Raw genomic sequence first — 14,555 nt, 5'->3', positions numbered from 1 at the left:
GTCAGTTCAAATGAAGCAAAAGTCCAAGTTAGACAAGTCTGACTGAAGGCGAGTAGTTGCACCCATTTATAACGAACACTCGCTTAGCACAAACAAAGACGACGCGGCCACCACAATATACAGCGGCTGTGGCACCTAATCTCAGATAGAACATTCACGAACATAAAACTCGGTTACAATGAGCACGCGGGTGCTCAGAACTTGTGGGCAGGGCACGCTGCACTGTCTTCACCACAGTCCTGAATGTGCAACAATCGACACCACTCTCACTTTTAGCGCAATTACTTACACAGAGTGAGGAAAAGGCCCAGAAAACTAGGCACCGGTGCACAACATCACCTTGGCTTTCATACACTTCGAGGTCACTGTAAGGTTTTCCCGCTTGCTTGCTTCAGGAAGCTACCTTATGGCACCGTAGAGGACCGACAGTACCTGTCTTCCTCTTCAAAGCCTAAAAATCTTTTACGGTGGGTCGCAGAAACGACAAATTGTATAGCGTCTAAACAGAAATATGAAGAGAGACGGGATCTCATTGAGAGCTGGAGCGAGTTCATCCGCCTTGCCAGTTACCACCAGCGCTGCGTGCACTATCCCCGTTAGAAGCCAGGTACACTTCACAAGCTGAAAAAGCTCGAGCGCATACTTTGTCAAATCTGCACACCTGTACGGCACATGGTGAAAAGCAGATGGGTGGGTGTGCCTCGCAGGCATTAGCCCTCTTTCTTGTACAGCCCCTTATGCTAAGCTGATCAAGTACCCCTCGCTTGATTTGGCACAAAAACCGACTCTCGCTAAGACCAAAGATTAGATGGCATGGGATGTTTTCTGCATGCGAAAACATTCCACATTTTGCATTACGTGCAGTGCATCCGCAAGTAGCATCGGCGTGAGCTCCCGTGAAACGCTGTCACCCTTTAGTGCTAGGCACAAACAACATCCCGACAAAACCTAAGCACCGCAGAGGAAGAAATCACGGTATTTGCAGGTACACATTTTGCACCTGACTGATATTTATGCCATATTTAAAAGCAACATTTGTTCTCGTGATGCATTAGGCCTAAATGCATGGTGCCTATTGCTTTGTTGATCATGATACGTGTTGCCCATTTTGGTTCTTGATCAGAGCAGAAACAGGCAGCGTCGCGAAAATGCGCCAGTCAGGGCCAGACTTGGCCAGCCAAATGATAGCTTCTCCACTTTAAAACTCCAAATTACTACCACAAGCATCATGGCATAAGCATGGTACTAAAAGATCCCTTTAGCGCAGGAATGGCACAGCAATGTCACCTCTGCACACGGATAGAATGCTCCAGCAGAGATGCCGCACTGTAAGCTATGCACTACCAACTGCCTCCTGATGCCTCCTCAACGCACGGTGTCAGAGAACACCAAATTAGGAAGCATAGCCACAACGCCAGCATAGCTGGCTGACTGTGGAACAAGAAACAGCACAGTGCACGGACATTTTTGTCTGAGGCGAGTGCTTTGCACTTATTGAGCATCAAGCACAGGGCCCATGCAAGAAGTACGTAACCTCCTCACGTAGGTAGCTTGGCTTGACCACGTGCACATCAGCGCCCGGCTGGTGGTCCTCCGTCGACAGGTCTGGGGGATCCGCTAGTCAAGGAGAAACCCGTGAACAAAGAGGAAAGGAGGCATCCCTTTGACAGCTTAAGGATACGGGTGTTGGTGAGCAGAAGGCGCGTGGTGCCCAGGCTCTGGGCCCAGATGCACTGCCCCTCCAGCCGAGCCACCTGGCTGTCCTCGATGCTCATAGCGTACCGCTCCATGGGGGCCACCGCTGCAGAGGGCGCAGGATGCGTTGCAAAGAACAGCAGCAGCACAAAGGATGCAAGAGGCCACGCAACAGATGACACATGTCTTGGGCACTCGTGAACACGACACTCACAATGGGGGGGGGGGGGGGGGGGGGGGGGGCAAGAGGAAATCCAGGAGTGCAGAGAAAGGTGACCTGTTTTGCTAACAAAGCAATAAGCATGCACCTCAAGAAACTGCTGGCAAGCATACACCTTCTTCCTTCCATGAATTTTCCGTAAGCTTCAGAAATGCAAACAAGCAGTCTTCAATCAGCATGCTCAAGCTCTTGAGCTCATCAAAACTAGCTCCTCCACCTTTGCAGTAATCCAACAGAAAGCAAAAACAGGACCAAGGATGAGCTGGTCTGCAAATACACAGGAACGGCAAATTCCAAGTGCATATCTTCCACAGAAAACAACAGCTTTGACAAGCCTGAAAGGATATGTGAGAGTGAAAGCCATTTAGCGACACCCCTCAAGAATTCCAGCAGCTGCAGCTGGTCAAGTGAATTCTTTGCTAGCCATTACTGGCTCGTCAGTGTCACATGGAGCACTATTTCGATGGGCAAGTGTCGAGATTTAACTGTGTGACCTCGTGCTCACAGCTGCCAAGCCACACCACACCACACTACTCCAGCACACCAGCAGCGGTGCTAAATGAAAGGAATGCATCCTCCCCTAGTAGAAAGTGCAAACTGCAGCTAGGTGTCACAAGAAGTTGTGGACTGCACCAACTTGGTAAAGCCAACAGGCTTTTATAATGCCAGTACTATTTCACAAATAGGAACTAACTGGAATGCTTTCACCACACCATGCGTCAGACTTCCAAAATTGCCACCCCATGCTAGGGGGCACACTCACGGCTCGGGGGTCGCCCTCGGACAAGGCGTTGCAGTTGGAAGCAGACCTGACAGCCAGCCAGCACGAAGGCAGCCGAGGGCTCCAGCCGCACACTGTCCACCACATGGAGCTCCAGTTCCTGGGGCACCACACTGGCGTAGGCCGCGTGGGTGGGCCGCACAGACAGCCGGGCTGTGCCAGGCGCCTGCCCCTCCAGCAGAACAGCCCAGCCACGGCGGCCCCGTGACTCCCACAGCTGCAGCCCAGTGCCCCCAGGCTGCAGGTATGGCCACTCCGACACAGGCACAAACCTGCAGCAACAGTGTTGAATGCCCATTGATTCAATGGGCATCGATCTCAAAGGGGATCAGCCAGTGCCCCATGGCGTTTTCAATGACCCTTGAACTCGATGGACATCAACTCAATGGAGGGTCACGAATGGCCATTGGAATCTCAAGGGCCACCGAGAACAACCTCGCACTAACCATACTTTGTAAGAAACAGCGCATGAAGACAAAAATACCATTCTGATTTAATTGCTAAATTTTAGACCACATTAGCTAGTTCATAAAATTATCTTTGGTCAGCTGCCAAATGACAGCTCCGCAGAATGGCCGGTGGTCAGATGTAAACAAACCGATGTTGATCTTGTTGCGCAGTGTCGTGGTGTTCTGCTTCTTTTCTTAATTTTGTCGCATGTTGGAGCACTTGCGACAACCAAGAAGTGCCCCACAAATGCTGCAAGGATAGTTGCTATGAACATGACAAAGACGCCTGTGGCAGCTTTGCTGGCAAAAAGTGAATGCTTCTGAAACAAAGTGCGCATCGTTGCCCATCATCACCATGACATCGCTGTCTTTAGATTCAGCCATCTGTTGGATCACATGTTCACTACTAACTCAATGATCATTGAAATTTTCTGTGTGGCAGCGATGCATCTGGATGGCCCTCGAAAATTTCAGTGTTTACTCAACGACCATTGAGATTGACCCGTGACAGGGGTAGTATAAGTCATACAACCTGAACGCATCTGTCAAAGTGGCATGGAATTCAAAGCAGCATTTGCAACTAGAACAGCCATAGCTGCCACAAAGGGTATTCATGTACATAGATTCCTTTCCATATTCTTCGCAGCAGCACGATGCATTGAACTTCTTGTCAGAAAAATCAACCTACTGCAGATTGGCAAACAAACTTTAGGATTTCTCCGCATTGGCATTTCAAATGTCTACACCCAATTTCATGTCTTCAATTTCATTTAAATGTTTTCTGCATATTTTCTACCACTGCCTTCCTCCGTTTCAATCTCATGCCCTGTGCAAGCTAACAGCCAGCCCCAAAAACACCAAGCACCTTCCGAGGAACATCCCCCCCCCCCCCCCCTTACCCCAAGTGCCGTCCAAACATCCCTAGCTATTTCCCAAACATCCCACATGCAAAGACATCTCGATGTAACCAGCAGCACAGCACACAGCCCACAGGATGCAGATACAGGAGACTAATCTAACCAATAAAGGGATCCGGGCCACTGCTGGCAAAGCACTCATGCCCTGCCAGCATTCCCCGTCACACACGGATAGGCTTAAGACTGGCTGGTAGCACCCATGCATCATCACTAATTCATACCAGCCAACCTCAAGGCTTTCAAATTCGTTAAACTTTCGCAACGGAGGGGGGAGGGGCAGCCAAGCCAGAACACTTTTTTTTTTCTTTTAATGTTTCGTTGCGCCGCCAGCGATAGCGCTGAAGCTTCTTCACACATGGCGGCGCATGTCAGGAAGCGCACAAACGGTGAACAGCATATGAGCGCGGAATTTCGGCATGCTGGAAGAACACAAGCGTCAGGCGGTGTGAATCCGCGCATTTGTTTCAGAGCCTTGCCGGAGCGGCAATTAAGACTCTTTCAATAAACAAATAAAAAAATGTCTGCGACAACGCAATCATTGTTCTAAATGGCATGTAGCTCGGCTGGCTGACTAATAAGACAACAGAGAAGAGGACAAGACAGGCACAAACTTTCAACTAATAAGCGCAGCCGATAGCCACTGCTGCTTCAGGCTGGCGGCGAAGCTCAGAAAACGAAACTATGCGGCCAGACTCTCTATCGGCCTACTGCGGGGAGCCTGCCGATCGTCAAAACATATGCAGTTGCATGCATGTCACAGGGGTGCCGATAAGCAATGTAACCTGCAGTTCAGGCCTGGGGACGAATATGTGGACGACGGTCAGTCGAGCACGTCATAGCACAACTGGATACCACTTTTGGAGCCTGCCTGGAATGACCAATGCCAGCCCCTGAGCATCTGAATAAACGACCTCCCGACGCCACAGTCTTACATGAACATTTGGCGGGACTGTGGCAGCAGTCCGGATTACCTGAATCAACCATGGCTGAGGAGTACTATACAAGAATAAACGTTTATTTAGTTGGGTCAAATTAACGATTTTTACTGCACAATGTTCCAACTTCTGCTGCTAATTTCACAGATGGTGTACATATCCCCCTCTCATGGTGGCGCAAATTTACCACAGGCAACGGTGTGTGTGTTTTTTTAAAGAACTTCAAATGCTTATCGCAAATAAAATTTATTTTCTGTAAGAGTTCAGGCAAGATGTGTAAAATCGTATTAAGGGTAAAAAATCGTGCATTTTATAGAAAAATCGCAAGAGTTGGCAGGTATGCTAATTTCATGCACAGCCATGTACCGCACCCATGAAATGAAGGTTTTCCTCTTGCACTAACCTCAGCACGGGCTCCTGCTGCTGCAGGTTCCAGTCGAAGGAGATGCCTTCCAGGGAGGAAAAGGTGTCCCCTGCACCACCCAGAAAGAGGTTGGTCAACTACGACTGCCGGGGCCCTGTCCTTGCAGGTACCACACACCTTGGCGATTGTGTCCGACCAGCTCAAGCAGCTCGGGCGAGTCCTCCATCAGTAGTTCATGTGTGGTGCTCACCACTTGGATCGCAACCAGCTCATCCACAATCACGTCACAGCGCAGCGTCTCACCCGAACCTGCATATACAGGGTATGAGCGGCACTTCTGCAGTGACCGCAAAGCTTGGCTCAGACTGCATTATTAATGTAATGTGATTAGAAGCCTCATAGGGGTAGAAATGCGTCGTCACACACATGAGACGTCACTAGATGACCCAAAAAGACGTCTGGTTGTGTACGGACAGACGTAGGGAGGTACGCAAACAGAATCATTAAAGAATGACACAAAGCTCAATGTAAAGGCACCAACAGGTTTTAACATCATCGCACTGCCATTACATAATGTAATTAGGTGTCCCTGCGAACTTTCATTCAACACCTTCCCTCCAAAAAGCCCCACGTCAACAGCACACCGGATTTCATACCAACAACAAGCTTACGAAGAGAATCAAGATTGAATATTTCTGTTCTAAAAACCTAAAGTGATTGATGATATGCAGCATGTACAATGCTCAAAACCAGCCTTGACTGCAGGACCAGTCTCTGACCTAAATTTTTGCTCCTGAGGTTGATGATAAGCAGCAAAGAGGTGTGTGCAAATTACTGAAGAGAATAAGGCAAATAGCATAAGGCCAAGCAAGAGAACAATGAACAGTAAAAGAAAAGTACCTATATGCACAGCAACAACGTCTGATGACTGCACAGTCGTAGTGCATGACTAAAAATGAGCAAAATCACAGGCAAGATGAAAATACTGAACCTGCACAGAAGAACCTCACAAACATAGCACTGAAAAGCAAGTGAGAAGTCATGCTGCGCACATCTGGTACATGCAGAGGTGGGTGTGAACAAACTGAAGAACCTTGCAGCAAACACAACAGGTGTGAAAGGAAGTGCAGTAAAGCTAGGAGATAACCACTTCTATTGCAAGCAAAACCTCTCACTAGAAGTGCAACCCTTTGATCTCTACTTCTGGATCCTCAAAAAAGTTACTAAAGGAAGAATTATTTTTCAAAAAGCATTAACACAACAGCAGATATGCATGTGACTCACTTATGATACTATACGCATGCTTGTCACAAACTAACCAGGATCACTATAGCCTTCCCGGAATCCTCTCTCATGACACACAGAGGTCAGGGAATAAACGAAGAGGAAAAAAAATGCCCACTACTAAAAATATGCCTGCCATGCTGCCTCTGAATATTCTTTTTCATGTTGTATAAACAGTAAACAAAGCACAAAATTTTAAGTACTTCGAAGTTTATCTCACTGCTGACCTGAGGTGCTCAAACGATGCTGAGCACATTGTGAAGAAAGCTGCTGATGTCATAGGTTTCTTAAGAAGAAACTTGAGCCATTTTCCCGAAAACCACAAAAAACAGTTACACTTTACTCCCATCTGCACAATACTGGAATATGCATCTATCTGTTGGGACCCATACATGCTTGCACACAAGCTGGAAAAGGTTCAGAACAGGGCAGAACTTTTGTTCTCTCAAATTATGACCAGAAATTTAGCACGTCAGCAAAAGCAATCTTCAACGGCTAGACCATGAACATCGCATAAGAAATCTGAGGTTGAAATTCTTTCACAATATTTATTATTCGAAAACTGGTATAGACAAGCATCTAAAGCTGCCGTCCTATGTTTCAAAGAGAAGGGACCACAATGTAAAACTTTTGAACTTCCCATTATTTCCATTATTTTTCCTTTGTGAGACCAGTTCACGAATGGAATGTTTTGGCACCACATGTTGTTAACATTGGATCAAATGAGGCCTTTTTTCCACACGTTCAGTGCATGATTTGTAGTTTTTGTGAACGTGCAAGTGATCTCCCTGCTGTAATGCCTGCCGGCGATGCACGTACCAAATAAATAAATTAAAAGCTGGTTAGACAATAGTCCTTGAGCTAATATGCCAATGAACTGTTTTACTGAAGGCTACTTCGTAGAAATAATCTTCTTTTACACCAAACCAAATGCAGAACTGATAATAATTACATTTTTTTTTTATGTCTGGAAAAATGTAAAAACTAGGAAGCATGAATGGCCAATCTTTTAAGTGTAATCAAGTGAGCTTTTGTTTTCCTTGATTATCACAATCAACAACAGTAACATTCGGAAAGACTGATGGAAGCTTGGAATATGAGACTACAGAGAGCAAGTATTGGTTTTTGGCTGGACTCCACAAGACACGGATGCACAGAGCAGAGAATAATGCACAGAGCACTGTTACTCAAATGTCACGATGTCCCATGCATCGTCAGCAGTATTTCCAACAAACAAAAATTATAGACTGTCAATATGATTGATGCGGCAGAGTATGTGTTAGCATTACTGTTCCTTCTGGACAGAGCAGCCACTGACGGGTTCAGATTGTGCACACAGGTGGTGCAATCCAGTCCGTCAATCACCGCGTGACACTGTGAAGCCTGTTTCATGTGCAAGCGAAAACGCTATCAAATCCAGCCACTACAGCACAAAAACCTGTTTTGAGTCGCCGCGGCAGTAAGCAGCGAGGTTCCAACAAGTTGGAAATTTTCTCTGCGAAGTGTCACTCAATCGCTCAGTTGCCTTAGCCCCGCTCCACTTTCCTGATCCATCCAGCAATCACAATGTGGCACGCCATCCCCCTCTAGACTCCACCCCACCCGCCACCCCTCTACCACTTTCCCTCTCCACTTTGCCACCTACCAACCGAGGCTTCAGAAGGAAGGACAGATTTTTCCAACATGAGGATTCTAATGCCAATGTATTAAAGTTCCTTCTAAGAAAGATATGGAAGATTACGGAAGGATCGAGCACAATGTACACAGGCTATCACCCGCCATAAAATGAGCTTTTAGTAAGGCTCGTTGCACATTAGGCCCTGCGCAAATGTGGCTCACTTCATACTGTGGAACAGTTCCCTGCCGTCAGCATTGCAACAGCATTACTGCTTAGGTGAGTGCCACAGAAACCAGCTCCCTACAATTCACTCTGTGGAAAGAGGTCAGGAGGTCCAAAATGAGAACTATGGCCATAATGACTAGGCCACAAGAGGCATTTTGAAAAAAAAGGACAGCACAACACAAGGTGCACATGAAAGGGGATGTCCACCTGGCTCGTGGACCGATATCATGGCTGTCTGTCGATTGGGCATGCTCCACACAGCCGACACATTGGCCTCCTGCGGGCAGTTGCCCTCGGTGGACACGGTGGCCACATCAGGTCGGCTGGACTGCCTGCACACACAGGAAGACGGAAAAATAAATTGCAAATTGTGGAGTTTGACATCCCGAAGGAACACACAGGCGATTAGGGGTGCCATAATGGAGGGCTCTGCTTCAATTTATACCACCTGGGGTTCTTTAACGTGTGCCGACATTGCAAAGCACACGAGTGCATCGTGTGTTCCCCCTGTATAGAAATGCAGCCAGGAATGAACCTGTGTCCTCTGGCTCAGCAGTTGAGCAGCATTCAGTTAAATCACCACATTTGAATAACCTCCCAACCAATGTCATCCATAGCACCACATCACACTGCAAAATCTCTGCAGGGCTTCTGTACTGCACCCCCTTAGCATAGTACAGTCTCGGTCAAGACAACTAGTTGGCAGAGCACCCCTCTAGCACTGATATAACTGATCTGCATGTGATGTGACACTCAAAAACAGGCGTCCTGAGATGCTTTCACCACAGCTGAAGAACATAAACTACGGAGCATATGCGTCGCATACCGGAAGAACAGGGTTCAAACCCCAGCACCCTTGGTATCCACGGGTGATACAATGGGCATAGGCTTCCACAGGACCACCAATAAGGGGGGCCTCTCATGCCGATTGGGGGGGCCCATTTTCACCTTCTGCGCACGCCTATGACAATAGGTACAAGCTTTCCCCGGCCTGGTGCTCGGCTTCTCTGGGGTGAAATGACTGGAAAATGAGTTCGACTCCACCTTGTGCACAGAAAAACAACCTGTGCCATGGCACTCTTTGGCCAAAGCTGCCCTTGTGCCATTAAAATTCAACGTCATCATGAACTAAATTACAGATTCGAGGTTCCACTCTTGATGTAACCACCACAACTGTGGTGGTTACATCAACTCCACTAACTTGTTTAGAACGCTCGAATTGTGCACCGGGGAGTACACTGGCGTCATTTATAGGAGCGACCGAACTATATTTTATCATGCATGCATATTCCCATGGATCGTGCCTCATTTCTCGTCTCTGAAACGCATGTCGGGCCCGCCAGGCAGCGGCTACTGTCACAAACGCGCAAAGGAGCGCGCCGTTCGAACGCTCTAGTCGAGTGTGCGGAAGACTGCGCATGATGGCTGTCGCCGCTCAGGACGCGTGCTCGCAAACATTGCCTCTGCTGCAGAAAGTTTGATGCGCCGTCTTGGGCACTTCGTTATTCGCAATTTCTGAACGAACAGCATTCGTCACGGCAGCATTGGTCAGAGTTGAATGCGGTGTGAATGAGAGTGAGGTTCCTGCGTCTGGTGCCGATATTTCGACAACTGGACGAGGGCAGCTAGACTGGCTAAACTAAGAGCGCCGTGTACAAGCGTTCCAGCTAGCGCTACGCCCAGGTCTCATTTGAGGCAATACACGGATACTCCAAAAATATATGTGCCGAACTCGAGGGCATTTTCTTTGCAAGGCAGGGCGCCGCGACTACGAACAAGTTGAGTTGTGTATGCTACAGGTGGAATCGACTACGAACAAAGCTCAGACAGACAAGCACGTGTGCTTACCATTCGTAGCAGCTCTTTCCGCCCACATCAAGGAGCTTCAGAGTGTAATTGGTAGCCACCTCCTGTAAATAGGGCAGCAGGACCCTCGGCACATTCAACCTTGCTGCTTCTGAAACGCTCAGCGCAATTAATAAAAAAGACCAGAAAGGTGCAGGGCGCTCGGTTAGCGCCATGTTTCAAACCAGTTTCGAAATGGAGGCCGGCGCCGGCGTTCGCACCAAGGTTCGCACATTCGAGGCAAGGTAGATGGCGCTCTACAATGGCGCTCCCTTAGCGCTACCTAGAGCATTGCCTATTTTTTTTATCCATGGCGCTCAAAGCATCATCAGCCGGTGAGCTAGGTAAGCTACCGACTGCAGAACCACAACTTTTGACCAAAAAATAATGCAAGAATAAACGCTGTTCGATAATCCAGAATGCCCTAACATTCATCATCCTGTCTATAAATTGCAAAAAACGAGCAGAAAAACATGTAAATGCAAAGTTCTCCTAAAATAAAAAATGGCTAGGCCAACTAACGAATACTACAAAAACTAATATTCCGTGCTTAACAGGCGCACTTAAAAAAAAACACATGTTAAAGAAAATGTTCTCAGCGAAGTTGGACGGCTTGTCCCAGAAGTCGGGTGTCTGCTGTGTATTTCAATGCAAAAAGTCGCGTCTTTCGCCCTTTCGTTCTCAGTTTTTTGCGTTGTTCGCGTGTAATGTCTGCTGTTAGATGAAAGGAACAAGCAAGGTGAACGTGAGAAATGTGAGCATTGTGTGCAGAACCATGTAATTTCAGAGAAACCGAAGAAAACAGGCATGCAGGTCTCACTCTGCCGCGGTAAAGAGTACGTGCATTAAACACTATGTTCTTGTCTTCCGAGCGTGAAGGAGAAGTAGTGGAATGACGATGAGGCTAGGTCATCTTAAAACCGAATTTTCGTGCAGCAAAGAAAAGGCGCAGAGCGAGAAGAACGACTGTCAAGAAAGACGAATGCTGCAGTGCGCGTGAGGAGCGCTTTTAGAAGTCAACTGCACCAAGCACCATGAATTAAAGCCTATTCAGGCTTAACTTGCTACAATACGTATACGAAACAGTATACGTGACACACTCCGTCGAAAAAGCAGTACCATACCTTTTGGAGGCGCTAATGTGAACCAACCGAACACCGTCGACACCTCACCAGATAGGCCCTCGCTCCGGTTCGGTCTAAACATGGTCTAAACAAAATGGTCGCTGCAAAGTCAACTGCCTGGTGAATGTTTCCACCTATTCTTTCTTATATTTGCTTGAGCGTGGGAACAAGAATCACAGTAAAGAGCAGAGTTGGCGAAGCTAGCGCAACGAGACGACACAGAGTTGAGTAGACGACGCTCCATATTTGCTGTGTGTAGCGACATCCTGTCGTCTGCTAGTGTCGTCCCATTGCAATGCCATGGACCCTTATTTTTGAGACGTCTTTCCCGAAGACTTCGCTGGTCTCCTCGCTCAGTTTACGGCGCAAAAGGTAGGCATTGTCATGTAAAAAGGCGAGAACGGTGAAAAAACGAAATGCGAAGTGGGAAAACAAAACGGCACTGAGGTCCGATTTCGTGCACTGCCAAAGGCTGACTTCCGGGACAAGGCCGCTTACTTCCGGTAGGTTCTCTTTCGGGCGCTCGATGCGCCCCCTATTCTAGTAGAGCCACATTCTTTCCTCCATGTAGAGCCACCTGCACTCCGCGTGACGGCACTCGGTTTCGCGCATGCGCAGCTGTGGCAAATCTGTAGTATAGTGGCACGGTGTTAGCGGTGTTGCCATTTCCCTAACTTCATGCCTCGGTAAACTATATGAGAAAGTGGTCAAGACTAGACTGAGCATTTACATGGAGGACAACGGTCTGTTTCCGGATACCATGTTCGGGTTCAGAACGGGGCTCTCCACGCAAGACGTGATGCTCCAGTTAAGAGACACGGTACTAAAACAAATATCGGGCACTCGAGAAGGCGTAATCTTGGCCGTAGACCTCAAGGGGGCCTTCGACAACATCGGCCACAATGCCATTCTCACAGAACTCTCGGCAACAAACTGTGGGGAGAGGATCTTCGCATACGTAAAGGCCTTCCTGTCTAACAGAACAGCAACGATCGGCATCAACAACATAAGGTCAGAAAAGAAGACGACGCCAAACAGAGGGACGCCACAAGGATCCATCATCTCACCTCTGCTCTTTAACATAGCAATGATTGGATTAACTAGGAGACTGAAAAACATCAAAGATGTAGAACATTCAGTTTATGCGGACGACATCACAGTGTGGACGGCAAAAGGATCGACGGGAAACAAGCAAGAAATACTGCAAAGAGCGGCGGATGAGATCGGTCAATTTGCTTTATTTAGCGGGATGCAGTGCTCCCCAGAAAAATCAGTATTTATTAGACTTCACAAAAATAAAGAGGACAGGGGAACGATAGAATTAGAGATAGATGGACAACCCGTAAGGAGGACAAATAAGCTTCGCATCTTGGGAATGTGGCTGCAGGAGAAAGGCAAACGGGACCATACCATCCAGCTCTTGGAACACTCCACGAAACAGATATGCAGGATGTTAAGCCGGATTACGAACAAGAGAAAAGGGGTGAAGGAGCGAGATGCGTTACGGATCACTTCTGCGCTCATCATACCGAGGATGACGTACGCGCTTCCGTACCTACAACCTAACAAAGGGGAAAAGAACAAAATGGAAACATGCATCAGAAGGGCGTATAAGCAAGCTTTAGGCGTCATGACCTGCGCCTCGACAGAGAAGCTGATGAACATGGGGGTGTACGGCACGTATGAGGAGCACAGCGAAACCATGCTCAGATTTCAAATGGAAAGACTTAAAAGAACAGCCGCTGGCCGCGCACTACTGGTCAAGCTAGGATACCCGGCAGAAGACGAGGGCGAAGACAAGACAGACATTGACAGCCAAATTAGGAGCACTTTCTTGGTTAAACCAGTGCCCAGAAACATGGACCCCAAGAACCACGAAGGAAGACGGGCGGCGAGATCATTGGAGTTGGACAGGTTCCTAAAGAAAAAACAGATGGCTCTGTATGTTGACGCGTCCAAGTACAGAACGAAGGAAAACGCTAGGGCGGTAGCAGTAGTGAACGCCAATGGGAATATAGTTACTGGTGCATCAGTGCGCACAAGGACAACACAAGCAGCGGAAGAGATCGCCATAGCTCTAGCCCTGACTGAAGCCAATCGGCAGGGACTGAGTTACTGGATAGCGACGGATTCTCAGGCTGCAGCAAGGGCATACAGAGATGGAAGGATCGGCCGAAAAGCCGCGAGTATCCTCTTCGAACAAAAACAACACAGACATGGATCAAACAACACAAGCATTCAACACACCATCATTTGGGTCCCTGACACTGGGGTTGAGGGAAATCTCATGGCAGACACCGTTGTCCGAGGGTTCACGAACCGGAGGGCGGGTTTGCCGGTCGAACCCTTCAGCACGCCAGAATCTTACGGGGAGGCAATAAAGGCGTTGTTGGGAGCGCGCAAGAAGTACTCGGCTCCGGCGGATATCCTCGACAGAGAGCAGGCCACCACGCTCAGACGACTACAAACAGACACCTACCCAAGCAGAGCCATGTATCACAAAATGTGGCCGAACAGATACGCGAAAGAGTGCGTGTGGTGTGGGGGCTACGCCACAACGTACCACGCCACCTGGGGCTGCGAAAAAAGCCCTTTACTACCAAAGGTAAATAGCCCTAGTCTAGAGCAGTGGGAGGCCCTCCTGGCTGACTCCGACCCGAGCACACAGCTTATGCTGGTGACGAGGGCCAAGGCAGCGGCGGAGGCCAACGGGATCCTGGACTAGGGAATACCGACCACTGAAGCTCCACATCTATCTATCCCCATCCCCCTACTCCCTAACTCTTCCTTTTGAAAAAAAAAAAAAAATAAATGTTTTCACTACTACTACTACTGACGAGCCTAGTGAAGCTTTTCGCTTCAAAAGTTTTTTATTGCGAAAGCAATAATGCTACTCGCACTTTCAAGCCTTCGCGTGACCCAACGTTACTAGAACCGTTTGACCTTTAGCGGAGTGAATATGGGCGACCAACTCGCTCCTTAGCCCGGCTGCAGTTACGTCGCGCCGCGCACCTGTGGCAACGTTCTAGTAACGTTCCCTGTGGTGCTACTGCCGCTGTGACGTCATCCCAGCTGTAGATTATGGGCGACCAACTCGC

The 14,555-nt window shown here is 48.3% G+C and overlaps 2 protein-coding genes across 2 annotated transcripts in view; one reads left to right on the top strand and one right to left on the bottom strand.

Moving 5' to 3' along the window:
* Nucleotides 1-10,677, bottom strand: part of Gp210 (nucleoporin 210) — a 132,022-nt gene extending 121,345 nt beyond the window's left edge. Inside the window, exons 1-7 of the mRNA XM_089541563.1 lie at nucleotides 10,337-10,677; nucleotides 8,696-8,820; nucleotides 5,539-5,670; nucleotides 5,401-5,470; nucleotides 2,679-2,968; nucleotides 1,682-1,801; nucleotides 1,543-1,605 (exon numbers count right to left, since the gene is read on the bottom strand). Coding sequence (XP_089397689.1) covers nucleotides 1,543-1,605; nucleotides 1,682-1,801; nucleotides 2,679-2,968; nucleotides 5,401-5,470; nucleotides 5,539-5,670; nucleotides 8,696-8,820; nucleotides 10,337-10,509 — 973 coding nt within the window. The 5' untranslated portion in view covers nucleotides 10,510-10,677. The remainder of the gene's footprint in view (nucleotides 1-1,542; nucleotides 1,606-1,681; nucleotides 1,802-2,678; nucleotides 2,969-5,400; nucleotides 5,471-5,538; nucleotides 5,671-8,695; nucleotides 8,821-10,336) is intronic.
* Snp (Snipper) overlaps nucleotides 1-14,555 on the top strand; it is a 302,062-nt gene that overhangs the window by 269,678 nt on the left and 17,829 nt on the right. The gene's annotated exons all lie outside the window — the stretch shown is intronic.

Source organism: Amblyomma mixtum, chromosome 1 (genome assembly GCF_055824585.1).
Source record: "Amblyomma mixtum isolate Tamu chromosome 1, ASM5582458v1, whole genome shotgun sequence".
In the NCBI taxonomy this organism is placed as follows: Eukaryota; Metazoa; Arthropoda; class Arachnida; order Ixodida; family Ixodidae; genus Amblyomma; species Amblyomma mixtum.
This window is presented reverse-complemented; position numbering and strand designations above follow the sequence as displayed.